General features: G+C 38.5%; 1 protein-coding gene across 2 annotated transcripts in view; it reads right to left on the reverse strand.

Moving 5' to 3' along the window:
• SMG1 (SMG1 nonsense mediated mRNA decay associated PI3K related kinase) overlaps positions 1-18,182 on the reverse strand; it is a 104,511-nt gene that overhangs the window by 68,813 nt on the left and 17,516 nt on the right. The window contains exons 2-7 of one of the 2 annotated variants that reach the window (XM_030300680.1): positions 10,477-10,534; positions 7,246-7,409; positions 5,424-5,579; positions 3,153-3,289; positions 1,675-1,733; positions 450-663 (exon numbers count right to left, since the gene is read on the reverse strand). In XM_030300680.1, coding sequence (XP_030156540.1) covers positions 450-663; positions 1,675-1,733; positions 3,153-3,289; positions 5,424-5,579; positions 7,246-7,409; positions 10,477-10,490 — 744 coding nt within the window. In that variant the 5' untranslated portion in view covers positions 10,491-10,534. The remainder of the gene's footprint in view (positions 1-449; positions 664-1,674; positions 1,734-3,152; positions 3,290-5,423; positions 5,580-7,245; positions 7,410-10,476; positions 10,535-18,182) is intronic. The other variant, XM_030300678.1, reaches the window with a different exon arrangement.

Genomic DNA, 18,182 nt, shown 5'->3' on the forward strand with positions numbered 1-18,182 from the left:
CTCAAAAACCATTGAGCGTCCTCCTATCCAGCTTCCTCATCAAGTCTCTATTTTCATATCAGCAAATGATTCTGTTACTAAGCAAATTCAAAGGAAAGCTTCAAACATGCTAAAAGATTTAAAAAAAAAAAAAAAAAAAAACTTTTTTTAAGTTTTTTATTTCAGTAATCTCTACCCCCAAAATGGGGCTCGAACTCACAACCCCGAGATCAAGAGTCATATGCTCTTCCGACAAGCCAGCCAGGTGCCCCTAACTTATTTTAAATCTACCTTTAATGTGTATCCTTCACTCAAACTCAGAAAGAGAAATGTTGCTCATATCATATTTACTACCAGTAAATAACCCCTTTTCTAAGTTTCCCTTCTCCAAGCTTCCCTCCAAAAACATTGCTGGGAAGTTGTTAAAAAATTTTCTTCCCCAGTACATCGGTTTTCCCCTTCATTCTTACCTGCATTACAGATGAAAAGGCTTTCTTTTCTCCTACAGTCTCTAATGCTTTGTAGGTGGCACATAAGTAGAGGAGTTTAACTTCATCTTTTGTAGATGAGCTAAATTTGCTAAAAATCCATTTGAAGATCTTCTCAGCCTCATAGCTCAGAGAAGCACAAAGAAGGCCAAGACAGCAAGCTCCCTCCTGTCTCAACTCCTGAAGCAATTTGCTACTGTTTATTTCAATGCAAACAAAACAAAACACACAAAAGGCTTAACATTTCAAAGATGACAAGAATGACACATTTTACAAAAGAATGTCTTCAATGATTTTTCAAATTTTTCTATTCAAACTACATAAAAGGTTGAAATTTTATCTTTAAATGTGTTCTCTATTCTATCCCAGTGCCCAAAAGCATCTTTGTTAGACATTAGATTTTCTTTTGCAGGATCAATTATTTACAAACAGTAAGGAAAGGGCCAGAGATACTAAAATTCAGCCTTCAAATTCCATCTCAAACTACATTAAATGATTCACAGAAAAGGGCAGCAACAAAGGATCAGATAAAACATACTACAAATAACTATATACAATGTAGTGTTCAGTAGGTAAGGACTATAAGATAGGAAATGGTAACAGTTAAAAAACGCAACAAACTTAAAAGGATAACAGCACTGATTTAAGTATATTAATAACTATATAAAATGAAACCATCAAAAAGCAGTAAGGTTCGTGACCTGCTGAGATGAGTTTTTGGTGCTTTCCAACACTGCAATTCTTTGGGAATCACCATACGAAGAATAGACTGCACACCTTTGTGGAGAACCCCAGTAGCCTCGTAGAACAGATGGTGTGAATGCACTGTTGCCCAAAGAAGGAAGCTCCCTTTCACCTCTATTCTCTAAGCAGTTTCAAAATTCTCTAGTTTACAAAAGGTAATTGCATTCATTCATGCCAGCATTAAGAGTCTACGTCATTCCACAAGTCAATGCTCAATTACTCAGTCAAGTTGACAAATTAGGAAAAAAAAAAAAAAAGAATGGCATTTCTTTTCAAGTGGATTCCATTCATACTAAATGGCAATTAACATATAAATGCTTTAACACCGATAAAGATGGCAACACAATGAAACATTAAGTAGATATTCATAAATGAAGCCACCAATGAGTTTATCTTCTTGTATATTTTTAAATAATTTCTAAAAATGCATTTTAAAAACTTAAAATTACCCATAGTTACTTACCTTTCATTAAGCACATCATGTACAGCAGCCAAGATATTATCCAATTGTTTAACTAGTACCTTTAAAAAAAAAAATTATAAAAAATTTGAATTCCTATACTTTCAGTAACACTGTATACTTTTTACTCATGTTCCCCTCCAAATTCTAATCAAACAGCACACCTTCCTTTTCTTATTATTCCCAGTCCCCAATTATCAGCAGTGTTACAAATTTCCTTTCAGATTCTGAAATGTATCCGTTCCTATGTACCACCATGATCATCAATGAAAAAAATAAACTCAAAAAGCTTTTTTTTACTTATGCTCAAAAAAAAAAAAAAAGTGACGGATGGAGAGGTGAAAAGATAAATGACAAGGCAACATGTCACATATGACACACATAATGACAGAATTTAGATGGCAGACATATGATATTCAATTTCAATTTGCCATATATTTGAAATGTCTCATGATATGGGGCGCCTGGGTGGCGCAGTCGGTTAAGCGTCCGACTTCAGCCAGGTCACGATCTCGCGGTCCGTGAGTTCGAGCCCCGCGTCAGGCTCTGGGCTGATGGCTCGGAGCCTGGAGCCTGTTTCCGATTCTTTGTCTCCCTCTCTCTCTGTCCCTCCCCCGTTCATGCTCTGTCTCTCTCTGTCCCAAAAATAAATAAAAAAAAAACGTTGAAATGTCTCATGATAAAATGGGGGGGAGGCAGAAAACTTATTTGAACCAAATATTATTTGACTCACCATGCCGTTCTCATTAATTTTTTCCTGCTCCACATCAAGTTCTTAATTTCACATTAGGAGAATTACTCAGAGTGTATTTGTAACTGCTCCTGAACTTTTTTCTTTCAAGAGTTTTTCCATTTATTTAGCCCTGGCCACTAGGGCATACCTACCCATGAATATAATATGTAACCTCCACCCCAACTTCACATATGAAAAACAAAGAGAGAGTCTGTCCTAGCATACAGAAAAACAATTCTGAGGGCAACAAAATAAATGGACTAAACGTTAAAAGCACTTTATTGCATGGGGCGCCTGGGTGGCGCAGTCGGTTAAGCGTCCGACTTCAGCCAGGTCACGATCTCGCGGTCTGTGAGTTCGAGCCCCGCGTCAGGCTCTGGGCTGATGGCTCAGAGCCTGGAGCCTGTTTCCGATTCTGTGTCTCCTTCTCTCTCTGCCCCTCCCCCGTTCATGCTCTGTCTCTCTCTGTCCCAAAAATAAATAAACATTGAAAAAAAAAATTTAAAAAAAAAAAAAAAGCACTTTATTGCAGAAGATACCAATGTAGATCCAACAGTGGCAGGTAAATTACACAGCAGGGTCATTAAGTTCTCGATCACCATAATACAGGCCAAGTCAACCAGGAATAAGGAATCCCTGCCATTTTCTCCTTAGAAGCAAATCTTTTCCCTTCTTAAACCACTCCAGGTAGCATTATCTACTTTATTATGGAAACACAAAGTTATCAACATTTCTATACTGTACTCACCAACTTATTTTCTGGTTGCTGAATAAATTCTTTCAACTGCTTTACAGTAGCCAGTCTTCGGTCTCTGTCATCTTCCCGGGTGATCCTCCGAAGAAGATTCGACAGTCGAGACTCATCAGAATAAGACATCGATCGCTCTGTGAAAATAAGCATTTGTTTCTCAGTGAGCATCCCTTGTCATTAAAAAAGGGAAGAGAAGGGGCGCCTGGGTAGCTCGGTCGGTTAAGCATCCGACTTCGGCTCAGGTCATGATCTCACGGTCCGTGAGTTCGAGCCCCGCGTCAGGCTCTGTGCTGACAGCTCAGAGCCTGGAGCCTGTTTCAGATTCTGTGTCTCCCTCTCTCTCTGCCCCTCCCCTGTTCATGCTCTGTCTCTCTCTGTCTCAAAAATAAATAAACGTTAAAAAAAAATTTAAAAAAAAAAAAAAAAGGGGAAGAGAAGTTCTGGTTTGCCACTTCCCTAGCAGCGGCATGCCTTGTACATGGTAGCTGGTGATCAGACATTTGTTGAACTGAACGTGTGATTGAGGTTCACAAAAACAATAACGTGAACAAGAGACAAACAGAAACCCTCCAGCCCAAATATTTCAAAGTACGTCAAAAATCACAGTACACTGAACAATAAAAGTTCAACTGAATGCAGGTCCCATCACACTTTTATTTGTCACTATAAACCAAATTCCATCAGAGTGCTGGGCACAAAGCAGACCCTCAAAAGATAAACCTAAGCAAACACCTCATTCCAGAGGACCAGCTGAGAGAGAAAAGAGGATTAGAAATTACTTTCTTCAGATCTATTCCAAACTCTTCAACATCCAGCATGAGTACAGGTAAGAGACTTCTACAGATTACGGATAAAGTCTCGACCGGGCAGAAGGAGGCTATATGCTTCCATTTCTCACTTGGTAACCAGTGGAGGGAATTCTCTTGGTCACATTATCATCATTTTCCTAAGACAAAGTTTTTGTGAACTGCAATCACACATTCAGTTCAACAAATGTCTAATCACCAGCTACCACGTGCAAGGCATGCTGCTACTAGGGAAGTGGCAAACCAGAACTTCTCTTCCCTTTTTTAATGACAAGAACAAATAAGAAAGCTCAAACAACGCTGGTTACTGCCAATAAAATACATTTAAGTACTAAATTTTTCTTTTTAAATTTTCAGCTGTGCATTGGTTATTGATTAACCAATGTACAGTCAAAACAAACTAAATTAAAGGCTCTGATAGTTTCATTTCTAAGGCATGAAAAATTTTCAATAATAAAACTAATTATCTGAGAGAAGGATAGGATTTTTTTAAGACCCCTGGCCCAGTGAGTAGTTCAGTAAAAATGGACACTGAAAATGTCATTAGGTTAAAAGCCAAGAAAACTAAGCTCTATTTACAACTCTGCCACTGGCCAAGTTACTTAACTCTGAGCCTGCGAGGAGAAAGAACTGGACTAAATTAAATTAGCTTTGGGGTCACCTTCTAGCTTCTAGCATACCAAGGTCAAGGACATCAAACACTTTTTAAAAATCAGCACACCCTTTGACTAGTGGGTCCACATCTGAAAATTTATCCAAAATAAATCATTTTTTAAAAGCCATACACACACACACACAAGCTGTATGCATAAAGATACTTGCCAAGATACACACAACACACACACATACACACACCCCATGGAAACAAATGGTCATAACTAAAGGACCTAAGAGTGACTATATCCAACAAAGTTTTTACGTCAGAAACTTCAAAAATTTCATGCTTAGCTTTACCAACAAAATAAATTTCTTCTAGAAAAATAATGATCATCATTACCTGTAATCATCATTCAAGGCACTTTACCTATTCAGCGGGGCTGTGTTACAAGGCAGAAGGTGGGATCCATTTATTTAACTTTAGAAAAGTGCCAACTCCTTTTATAACCATATTGCCTACAGACCCTAGAGTTAAAGGACTTGTAAGAGCCCATCACACACCATACATTCATCATCTACTATAATCAGGAAAATCCCTTCTTTAGATCTTAGCTAGTATTCTAATCTTAAGAGAATTCTCTGGAAAGTGTAGTCTAAAAAGTATTAAAACCTTTCCTATGAGAATTTAGTCTAAGAAACAGTTCACAAAAGAATGCCAACAATTATCACCTATACATGTTTTTCAACTTGAAGTAAACTAACCAACTCATGTATGTGCAAAACATTAGTAAGAAATAAGGTGGCCAGGAAAAAGAGGAGATTTGTGGAGGCATTTGTGACTGGTCCCCAGTTTGCCCAATCTTACCCTGTGATTTCCTCATGTCTTTGATGGCTAACGCACGACTGCCATGCTGAATACTGGTGAACTCAGGGCTGGTCACATTGTTAACTCTCAGCTCTTGCCCCAACGACTTCCGACCATAAGTATTTTCCCCAGATCCTCCATTGACACTGTAGCCACCTACAACCAGCAATATTTACATTATTTTAATAGGGCTCTTTGTTTTAATCAATTCCCGATAGTCCAGGATCTTACAACCCCTCTGCAAGCAGCTCAACCAGCCTCTGTTTCTCCTACTCTCCCCCTGTGCTGCCTGTCCTGAAGTCCTTTTGGTTTCATTTTGTGCACCCAAGGAAGAAGAGAAATGAAAACCAAAGTCAGATTTTGCACTTTAAAACTTTTTAGGGGCACCCGGGTGGCTCAGTCGGTTAAGCGTCCGACTTCAGCTCAGGTCATGATCTCACAGTTTGTGAGTTTGAGCCCCACATCAGGATCTGTACTGACAGCTCAGAGCCTGGAGCCTGCTTCAGATTCTGTGTCTCCCTTTCTCTCTGCCCCTCCCCCGCTCACATTCTGTCTCTTTCCCAAAAATAAACATTAAAAATGAAAAAAACAATAAAAAACTTTTCAGGGGCGCCTGGGTGAGTTAGTCGGCTGCGCGTCTGATTCTTGGTATTGGCTCAGGTCGTAATCTCATGGTTGTGAGATAAAGCCCAGTGTCAGACTCAGCAATGGGCATGGAGTCTACTTAAAATTCTCTCTCACACTCCCTTTGCCCCTCCTGACTCATGTGCATGTGCTCTCTCTATAAAAATTACCAAAAAAACTTTTTAGAAGTTTAGATGACAGACTAGTCAGGAAACCTCAGCCTTTATGATAATACTGTATTTTGGGCAGCAAGGAAACCACGTTATGTGTATTCTAATGTATGAAAAGAATTTAAAAAATTAAAAAAAGGGGGGGGGTGGCCCTGGTGGCTCAGTCAGTGAAGCATCTGACTTCAGCTCAGGTCATGATCTTTTGGTTCACAAGTTCAAGCCCCATGTCAGGCTCTGTGCTGACAGCTCAGAGCCTGAGCATGCTTCTTGGATTCTGTGTCTCCCTCTCCTTCTGCCCTTCCTCTCTTTGTTCTCTCTCTCTCTCTCAAAAATAAACCATTTAAAAAAATTGTTTTAATGTATGAAAAGAACATTTAAATTTTTTTTGTTTGTTTTAAATGTTTGTTTATTTTTGAGAGAGAGAGACAGAGCACAAGTGGAGGAGGGGCAGAGAGAGAAGGAGACACAATCTGAAGCAGGCTCAAGGCTCTGAGCTGTCAGCACAGAGCCTGATGCAGGGCTCAAACCCATGAACCACGAGATCATGCCCTGAGCCAAAGTCAGATGCTTAACCGACTGAGCCACCCAGGTGCCCCACATTTAAATTTTTCTAAATGAAGGGGGTAAATTTATTATGAAGTTTCAAAAACAGCACTGTAAAAATATTTATATTTTAAAAAATTGTTTTTGATGTTTCATTTATTTTTGAGAGAGACTGAGCGTGAGTGGGGGAGGGGCAGAGAGAGGGAGACACAGAATCCAAGAAGCAGGCTCCAGGCTCTGAGCTGTAAGCACAGAGCCTGACACGGGGCTTGAATCCACGAGCTGTGAGATCATGACCTGAGCTGAAGTTGCATGCCAAACTGACTGAGCCACTCAGGTGCCCCAATATTTTTATTTTAAACATATTAAAAGAAAAAAGTAGGGGAGAAAGAAAGAGGGAAAGAGGGAGCAAGAGGAAGGCTGGTAGGTTAAAAACCAAACAAACAAAAAAAAACATGCCTCTAACAGTAAGAAAGCATATATACCCTTTTCGTCATTCTGAATGTCAGTGTGAACTCTGGTATCATCGTGCCTTTGCCGAGACACCACAGCTGAATTGGAAGGTTGCAGTCCATAAGAAGAAGGCCCACCCCTATCTCTGGATGAAGAATATTTTAATGTATCTGGGTCGGCTGATGCACTGTCAGTTCTGTAAAGAGAGAAGAGCATGAGATTAAACTTTAAACAAATATTTTAATAGCCCAAATCATACATCTTTTCATTCAAGACTCTCCTACCATTCTAATTTTTTTCATTACTATTATAAATAAGCACTCCAATTTCAAATGAATCTTTCAACGGGGAAAGGATTATCAATGAATGAAATGCTAGCTTTCAGCTCCTTCTATTTTATAGACCCATTCAGACACACGCATAACAACCAGGATTAGAGTGACCAACTCATCCTGCTGTGCTTGAGAGTTAACGATTTTAGCAGTGAAATCTCGTGTCTGAGGAATCCCCTCAGTTCAAGGCAAACTAAGACAGTTGGTTACCCTGGTCCACGATTCTCTTCACATGATGTGATAAAAGGAATTCTTCCTAAGCTCTCCTCCTAGGAATGGTTAATCAGTGGAAAAATTACCATCTTCCCAGTCGTAAAAATAAAAAGCACAGGCAATATATCAGGCAAGGGCAATGTGACATTCCCTCTCTCTCTCCCCTGAATTCCTAACTTGATTATTTGGTGGGAAAGTAATTATAGAATGATATTTGAAGGCAAGCTCGATAGGATATAAGAAAACATTACCCAGAAAATAAGATTATTTTAACATACTGGAGACTTCACTGAAGACTCCTAAACTCTAGAGACTACCTATTAAAATTATAAAGAGTGAGAAAAATAAAAGTAAGGTATCAGTAATCCAATGAAGCTGAATTAGAAGGCTGCAGTCCATAATCTACTTAAAAGTCAAGTACTGTCTAGAATAATCGCTGATACTTAGACATTAATAAACAAGTAGTGCAGGCCAGGGTAAGAGTAGTCCTTATCCTTACGTGAGGATCAGCTCTATGCCTCAGTGTCCTCATCTGTAAAGCAGGGAGCTGTGTTTCATGATTTCTCATGAGCCTTATTCCTCCAGCCATCAATCCTAAAGCATCAAGAAATAAGACCACACTACTCTACAACAGCATATGAAAATACCAAGAAAGAAGCTCCTGTCCTATTGATACTACTTCTGAAAGGAATAACTTCCTTACAAATAATCACTTTTATGATATGTACTAAAAACACCTTCTGAACCCACAATTATTTGGGAAACTTAAGAATACTGGCCAAGAGCAGTAACTAACCTATTTCTCAACCCCCATGGCTCTTCCCTCATATATAAAAGTGACTTCAGTGTTTGTGTATATATTTCAATTTATCATCTTTTCTCCACCCCCACCCATAAAAATACTAATCATGCAACTCTGAATAAGCTTAAACACCCTGATCTATATTTAAACCACTGTTAATACAGAATGCAAACAATAGGTCCAATGAAACTTGGATAAGTGACACAAATCTAAATTATTCCTAAAGTCTGTTAATCTGAAACGTGATAAGATTTCATAACCTTAGCCTACTACAGTAACTAAGGCTCCATAATGGAGTATCTTCTTCAAACATTCAGGGTTCACTTGTCAACAAGGCTCAGTACTTCCAAGGTGTGGAAAAATAAAATCTATGGAATTTCAAGAAAAAAAATGTATGAGGATTTTTTTTCTAAGCATACTAAATCTGTAAGCATTCAAATACCATTAACACAAAATGGAGCATGAGAGCTTTTTAAAACGAATGTAATGGCATCCCCCGTGTTTCTAAAAATAGCACACTGAGTGCGTACCTATAATAATTCATTACATACCATAAATTTCTGAAAGGGAATTGAAAAATAAAAGAGAGCTTATGAGCTTTTCGGACAGATTTTGAACTCGTCTATACACATGGCACCTAGCACAACCTGGAAAAGTAAGATGTTAGCAAGATAACAAAAATCTACCAATATTTAAATATCTGAATTTCCTGCTTAAATTATGTTTATATATTACATATACTACTTTTACCATTAAGAGTTAAGTATGTGTATCACTTTTCTGGTGACATAGCAGTAAACATAAGGCAGCAGAGAATATGAATTAAAAAAAAGATCTGGGCTCAAATCCCGGCTCCACACTGAAAAGGTAAGTGGGACTGTGCACAAGGTACTTAGTCTCTAAGCCTCAACTGTTTCTTGCATAAAATGGAGATAATACCTATCTAATGCGTAAAGTTGTTGTGAGGCTTAAATAAGATAATGGATTCGTAAGACATGCTTAGCTTGCAGGGAATGCTCAAAGTTATTAAGACCATAACACTAAATGAACTCAAGATTTCCAGTCTAACAAACAAATCATACATTACTTCAAGAGCACAGGAATACAATTAAACAAGCTTTCACATCCAATATATAGCAGCCGATTTTAAATTCTTCATGGAACAAATTAAGCAATCTGCTACCAACAAAACTTCCCAATTTATTAGAAATACAGGTTTTAAAATCCCATGAGTTATGAACACCAAGTATCCCACCCCCATCCCCCACTGGGAGTCTGGGTTTTCAGAATAGAACAAAAAAAATTCACTGGGGTGGAACTACTGTCTCAGAACTGTCTAAAAACTCACTAGTTGCCAAGTTCTTTTAATACAAACTGATCAAAACATTTCCAACCAGAATTCAAGTTATAGGTAGTTTGAACCCCAAAGCACAAAATGGCTCAGCATTTATATGAAATCTCTATTTTTTAATATCTAGACTGCTTAGGTCTCAAAAAAAAGTCAGTATCCGGCTGTTAGCACCAACAAGACCACCCAGTCCAATAAATAGAAAACTGTTAACGAACGGAAATGAGCACTTAAAATGAAGCAATCAAAGGCATAAAATACAGATTTGAATTCAAAGAGGCAGGCATAAATGTTAAGCCAGTTATAAGAGCTGAAAAAGCTATCATCTGCCAGCATTAGTGTCTCAGTTTAGTGATAAGAGAAAATGTATCTGTTAAAACTAAGAATCATACTAGCAAGGATCCAAAAATACCTCCACAGCCCCTTTAATACTCTAAAAATATTACGGAGAGAGAGAGAGAGAGGAAAAAAAAAAAAAAAGAAATGCATAAATTTCCCCCAAATCATTAAACTGAAGTTAAAGCCTGATGTACATGCCACATGAGAGGTAAGTTTCTAAAGCTCATACCTCAAAAATCGCATACTGTATAATATGGAGCCTTTGTGATGTTTTGCATCAAGTCAATCTGTAAGACAGTAGTTACAATATTAGTGAAGACAGTGGGTTAAAACATTTGTTGTTCAAACATGAAGCAAATATCACTCATGGGTTAGGTGCTTTTAGTTGTACTATGGCCCTCTAGGGTTCATATGCTGAAGCAAAAACTGAGATGGAAAGCCGCTCTATGCCTTAGAAGACAGAGAAGCTTAAGGTGGATACCAAAAACTTTTTAGTTACATAAGAGAATTTAAATGTTAACTATAACATACAAATCACATGCAAATCTCGTTACCGCTCATTTAGTTAACTATTCTCAACATACAGAAAAAGTAATAAATCTGAGAGGTCATTCATTTTGAATGACGCACATCCTCAGACCTCACATCAACAATCCAGCATGTGCTAGGGGATAGTATCTCCTGGCTACATGTGGTCTTATCCAGTTCTTGTAAGCACTAAAAAGCAACCAAAGGGAGGGGGGAAAAAGCACCACTCTCAAAGTATGAAGTCAGGGAATTCCCTATCATGAAGCATTTCCCAAAAGCACCCCAAAATGACTTGATGCAAACACCACACCTAGTGGTGCCACTGGAATAAGCATCATATTGCTTCAAGTTGTTTTTAAGTAGGCTTATGGAGGGATTTTGCTCTCACAGTGAGATCTAATTTGTAATGGATATCAACCAGGAAATGAGATTTGCACTTAAGCCAATGAGGTGGGAATGCATTTATTCCCTAAAGCAATGGTGCACAAAGATAGTGTCACTGTCATAAAGTAGCTGTAGAATATGCTGGGAGTTCATCGTTAGTAAAAGTTAATACACTTGAAAATGATTTATCTTTTACAAATAAATTCAAGGTTATCCCTATGATGCCTGTTACTCACCTGGATTCAGACATGCTTTCATGAGGGATACAAGACAACGTGAAACTATGCTCTAAAATATGTCAATGGCTACAAAATTCATTTGGGAGGCTCACGACTTCATTCTTTGAAACTCTTCCCACAAGATAAAATAATTCAAACTTAGTAAAAACAGAACTGAACCAGCATGCCGAAATTATGAGTTGACTTCAGTTTGGCAACACTGAAATATTAACAGTTAACAGAATTTCTTATATTATCTATAACACCAAATCTTAATTATCTATTAATGAATTCTTTGTTACTCATTTTTAATCACCAAACTCTCAACTAAATAGCCACTGAAGACTCAAAATATAAAAATATATTTATTTTTGTAAAATTGTAAATAATTTCACTTTGCCCAATATAGGTCTGGCCTTTTCCCTCAGCCTCTAGAAGGTAATCTCTAAAGTCTCGGAATGTCGTGCCTAGTAAAAGTGTCCTTGTTCACCTGGAGGCTTTGGGACACACCAGAAAGTATAACAATGTGACTTATGAGGGTGAGGGGGCTTTGAGTCACATGGATCACTCAACCTCCAGAAGGTCTGGAAACTAAGTTTCTGCATGTGAACAACTGATTATGTATGGAGTCCAAATAAAAAACTCTAGACACCAATGCTGGCGTGAGCTTCCACGGTTGGTAATACTCTGCATACTACCTGTCACACATCAACACCAAGAAAGTAATACTGTGCTCACAACTCCACAAGGAAAGGACAATTGGAAGGTCCACATTCGTAACTTTCCTGGACTGATGTATAGGCCTTTACCAGTAGCTGATTTTAATCTGAATCCTTCACCTGTAATAAACTGTAACCATGAGTATAACAGCTTTCAGTGAGTTCAGTAGTCCTTCTGGTGACTTAACCAACCTAAGAGTAGCCTCTGGGACCCATGAACTTGGAAATGGTATCAGAAGTAAGAGTGGTCTTATGGACATTGCTCCTTCTCACTCTGCATCTGTATTTAAAATCACTGAATATACTGTAACCCAAAATCCTAGATTGTGAATTTTGTTTTTTAATACCATCTTAAGAAAACATAGTAAAGATTTGACTTCGGCATAATTTCCCTTCCAAGTCATCTCAAACACCCTCTATTGACAGACCTCTAACCAAATTAACCAGAAGGGACAAAGCAACTCTAAAAGGGCACATCAGATTTTATCCTTTGCTTCATGGGCACAATTGTCCTCAGTGTAAAGACTGATCAACAGAGCACCCCCAGGTAGTTCCCAGACTACAACTAGGTCTTCAACACTGCCCATGTTTCCCTAATCAGGGTTCTCTCCTTCCCCAGTTTTCAAGCTTCCTGCACCTTCCTCCTTTCCCCAGAGCTCTTCCAATACACTACTTTGCAGATTCCTGCTTCATGCAAAATACAAGCCATTCTACAGCACTCTCAATAGTAAGGGCTAACAGTTTTGAGCTCCTACCACATCTGGTAGGCAACTTAAATCAGCAGTTTGCATGTATCTAGTATTTCATTTAATCTTTAACATAATCTTATTGTTATGATTAACTCATTACTAAAGATAGTAAGTTCCCCTCTTACAGATGAGGTAACTAAGGTTCCATAACTGACCGAAAGTTGCACATCTGGTAAAAGGCAGACCAAGACCTCAAACTCTGTACAAACTTTCAAGTTCTTCAGCACTCCATCAGTTCTTGCCAACTTCCTTCCAGTAAATCCACAAATTCACCCATATCTTCACACACAGCCTTTCTTCCCATCACCCACACATAATGAACAAGTAAACATCCTATCTACAGTAACCTTCTGGATCCACACATTCCCCCTATTTTCTGAGGTATGCTGTGGACTCCCACTTTCCTACTGCTCATCATATCACCAACACATGAGCATCCTCAAGTCTTTCTTTTAACAACAACAAAAATCAAAATCTTGGGGCATCTGGCTAGCTCCCTCAGTAGAGCATGCAACTCTAGATCTTAGGGATGTTAAACTCTAGATCTTGTGGGATGTTCAAGTCCCACATCGGGGCGGGGAGCCTACATTAAAAAAAAAAAAATCTTAATTTCCTTTCTCCTTCTAATTGTCTGGACTCTTCACAGCTAAAACTCTTGAGAAAAATTTATCTTCCTTATCTGCACTCACTTTTCAATTCACTGTAACCTGGGTTCCCCCGAGCACTCCAATGAAACGGTTCCTACCAAAGTAGGAGCTGCCACCTGTGGCCTATTTGTCTCTAAAATCCCATAATCTCTTTTCAGATCATCTTGCTCAACATCCCCTGATGACTTACTTTGGACAATTGTCTATTCACCCTCTTTCTCAATACCACTCTCAAGTTTTTTTACGCAACTTTAATTCCACTGACTTTCTACTTTCTCCTAGTCCAAGTACTTTCTTCCTCCTTCACTTCCTTCTTTCACCTTAGATTTCATGGTCTATCATTTCACTTATTATTGTTTTTATTTCTGATGTGTTGGTTGTGATCTCTCTTCTTTCATTCTTGATTTTATTTATTTGGGTCCTTTCCTTTTTCTTTTTGATCAAACTGGCCAGTGGTTCATCAATTTTGTTAATTCTTTCAAAGAACCAGCTTCTGGTTTCATTAATCTGTTCTGTTTTTTTGGTTTTAATAGCATTAATTTCTGCTCTAATCTTTATTATCTCCTGTCTTCTGCTGGTTTTGAGTTTTATTTGCTGTTCTTTTTCCAGCTCCTTAAGGCATAAGGTTAGGTTGTATATCTGAGATCTTTCTTCCTTCTTTAGGAAGGTCTGGATTGCTATATACTTTCCTCTTATGACCACCTTTGCTGTGTCCCAGAGGTTTTGGGTTGTGGCGTTACCGTTTTCATTGACTTCTAAATACTTTTTAATTTCCTCTTTAACTTCTTTCTTGGTCCATTCATTCTTTAGTAGGATGTTCTTCAGTTTCCAAGTATTGGTTACCTTTCCAAATTTTTTCTTGTGATTTCAAGTTTCATAGTGCTGTGGTCTGAAAATATGCACGGTATGATCTCGATCTTTTTGTACTTACTTAGGGCTGATTTGTGTCCCAGTATATGGTCTATTCTGGAGAACGTTCCAAGTGCACTGGAGAAGCATGGTCTATCATTTCAACAACACTCTTGCCAGTCACCTTAACCTCCCTTAATATTTTCCTCACACCGATCTGTTAAAAGCCCAACCCTGAATAACCCAGTTATCAATTACCCATCATCCCTAAGTCATCACCACACTCCCAGGTCCTCTGATGTTCATCTCCCATTCTCTATGTGCACTTTCCAGACCTCCCCATTCCCTTTGGATTCCAAATTGCTCTCCTAAACCTCCTACACACACACACACACACACACACACACACACGCACGCACGCGCGCGCGCACGCACACTTTACTTCACCAAGAAAAAAAAGATACCATAACACATCGACACCCAATTCTAGGCCTTGATTAGGATCCATCTACTTCCACCTTCTCGTAACTTTGCAAATACCCTTTATCCTGTGGAATCTACCTTTCCCGCTGAACAATGGAATCTTCTCTCTACACATGTAAAATTTTCTAATGTCTCTCACTTAAAAATACAAAAATATGTTTAACAAATAATACAAAACAAACAGAAAAGCTCCATTCATCCCACCTGACACCACCAAACAATCTGCCTTCACTTTCTGCAAACTAAGAGTTGTCTCTATTTCCCACCCTGTTTCTTCACCTCTACTGGCACCTCAACCCACAATGATTCAACTTCTGCCCCATCACTTTTGGCCAAACCAACTATGACCTCCAGGATGCTAAACCCAAGATAGCTCAGGCTTTATCTTACTCCTCAGAGGCTTTCACAGGGCTGCTAAGTGGAGTTAAGCAGGTTGTGGCCCCCAGAAAGGTGTCTTGCAGAGAAGAGGTGGGCTGAATGAAAACTTCTTTTTAAAATTCCTACAATAACCCTGGGCACTCAGATCCCAAGAATTCAAAGTAACCAGATTCTTCTCTTCCTTTGGCTTATGGGACATTATACTCTCTATTTCTTCCTACCTGGTTCTACTTTCTTAGGAACCTCTGAGGGCTTGTTCAGCCTTCTCTACCAAGCCACTAAACCTTAAGGTTTCTTAAAGCCTGACCTTAGGCCCTCTATTCATCTCACTTTGTGTTCTCTCACTCAATCCATACCGATGGCAATATTTACCAGTGTGTGACAAGAACTCTTAAATCTAGGCCTCCATCACTGATGTCCACACGGAGATCTAGATCTATGTACCCAACTGTTTAAAATTTTTTTTTAATGTTTATTTATTTTTGACAGAGAGAGAGAGACAGAGCATGAACAGGGGAGGGGCAGAGAGAGAGGGAGACAGAGAATCCAAAGCAGGCTCCAGGCTCTGAGCTGTCAGCACAGAACCAGATGTGGGGCTCAAGCTCACAGACCTCGAGATCATGACCTGAGCCAAAGTCAGATGCTCAAGTGACTGAGCCATCCAGGTGCCCCATGTACCCAACTGTTTAAAAAACAATCTCGGGGCACCTAGGTGGCTCAGTCGGTTAAGCATCTGACTTAGGCTCAGGTTGTGATCTTGTGGTTTGTGAGTTCATGCCTCGCATCAGGCTCACTGTTGTCAGCAGACAGCCTGCTTCATAACCTCTGTCTCTGTCTCTCTCTCTCCCCCTCCCTTGCTTGAGCTATCAAAAAATAAAATAAACATTTTAAAAAATATATTAAAAAAAAATCTCAATGTTCTAATGCCTCAAATACAACTGTCTCCTTTCCTCCTGGAATCCCCATTTTAATAAATGGTACCATCATCTAACCACTATTTTCTAATAAATGGCACTATTTGATCAGCCAGACAGTATGTCTCCCACTTCCAATGCTCATCTCCATCCCACCTCCACATTCCAACATTATTGTTATAAAACACAAATCTGATATCTTCTCACTGCCCTTATCCTATGTACCTTACTTCCCTTTTTAGCTATATCTCTACCAACCACCCCTTTTATACTCCATGTCCATCCATCCTAATCTTTCACAGCCAGAGGAAAAAAAAAAATCACCTTGCTCAGCCAGTCTGCCTGGAACAGCTTTGTCCTCACCCCTTGGTGACACTAACCAATTTATCTTTATCCTCCAAGCTTCAGCTTTACTTTGAAAAGTTTCTGATTCCCCTAAGTCTGGCTAATAGTCCCTGCTATATAAGTGCTACCAGAGAACCTAATAGTTCCTTTTGAGAAGTGTATTTAAATGTATTCTGCCAGGAGACTGAAAATACCAGAAGGGCAAGGGACTGTCCGTGTTGCTTATCATATATTCCCACTGCCTAGATGGCATATAAATCACCTGTTGACTAAACGATTGCTTACTGTCATAACTGAGGCCCTTCTCTCAACCGTGGAATACAGTTCCCTAACCTAAACCAACACTAACTTTTCTTCAACCCATACTTCCTCTCCAGAGCATTCTATTAAAATCAGTATTTTCTTGATCATTTAGTACAAGAGCATTAACTAAGAGCTAATGACTCTAGAAGGCAAACTAAGATGGTTCCAACCCTGTAAGAATTTATAATCTAGAAAGAAAAGAACTGTAAAGTCAGTAGAAGTTCCCATTAGGAATATAAAATGCTCTGTGATTTCAGAAACAATCCCAATATTCAACACCTTCTTCAAACTCTCAAAGTGTGCACCACATTAGTTTGCACTTAGTAGTTACATACTAGCTTCAATTTGCTCGTTTGTTTGAGATGTGAGCAGAGGGTACTATCTTATACCACAAACTTTCATAGGGAAAAGAGAAAAATATAGTGGTTGCGGCACAGGAGTACAGACTAGATGAATACCTTGGTTCAAACTCCATTACAATTATTTAAATTAAGTAAAAATTTATATCTTAAGTTAAACTTCCATAACTAAAATCTGATCTATGCATATGATCTTAAGAGAAACTTATAAACACAAAAAGCCACCAAAAATAGATTCGGGCTTGCTTCAGCCATATAGGTAAATGAATTCTGAATTTTTTTACCTACTTAATATGCACTTTTAACACCTTATTTATTTTTGTCACATCAAAGGACACTATCAAGAGAGTGAAAAGACAACTCACAAAATTAGCAAAATTGTTTGCAATCATGTATCTCATCAAAGTCTAATATCCAAAATACATAAAAAATTCTTGGGGTGGTTCAGTGGCTCAGTTGGTTGAGCGTCCAACTTCAGATCAGGCCATGATATCACAGTTCGTGGGTCTGAGCCCTGTGTTGGGCTCTGTGCTGACAGCTCAAAGCCTGAAGCCTGCTTCAGATTCTGTGTCTCCCTCTCTCTCTCTCTGCCTTTCCCTGCTCGTGGTCTCTCTCTTAAGAATAAACATTAAAAAAATATATACTATAACAAAATATATAAAAAATTCTTATAACTAAACAACACAAACAATCCAATTTTTAAATGGGCTAAAATTTTGAATAACTATTTTTCCAAAGATAAAGATAGCCAAAAAGCACATGAAAAATTGCTCAACATCATTAGTGATTAAGAAAATGTAAGTCAAAACCACAATTAAGAAATCACACCCACTAGGCTAACCATAATTTAAAAAAATAAATAACTCGTGTTGCAAACATATTGAAAAAATGGAACCCTCATACATAAATGATGGGAATGTAAAATGGTACAACCACTTTAGAAAACAATTTGGCAATTCCTCAAGAAGTTAAACAAAAAATTACCTTTTGACCCAACAAATCCACTCTTAGACATATACCCTAAGAGCTGAAAACAGATCTTCTCACAAAAACTTGTAC

Source organism: Lynx canadensis, chromosome E3, assembly GCF_007474595.2.
Source record: "Lynx canadensis isolate LIC74 chromosome E3, mLynCan4.pri.v2, whole genome shotgun sequence".
NCBI classification, from domain to species: Eukaryota; Metazoa; Chordata; class Mammalia; order Carnivora; family Felidae; genus Lynx; species Lynx canadensis.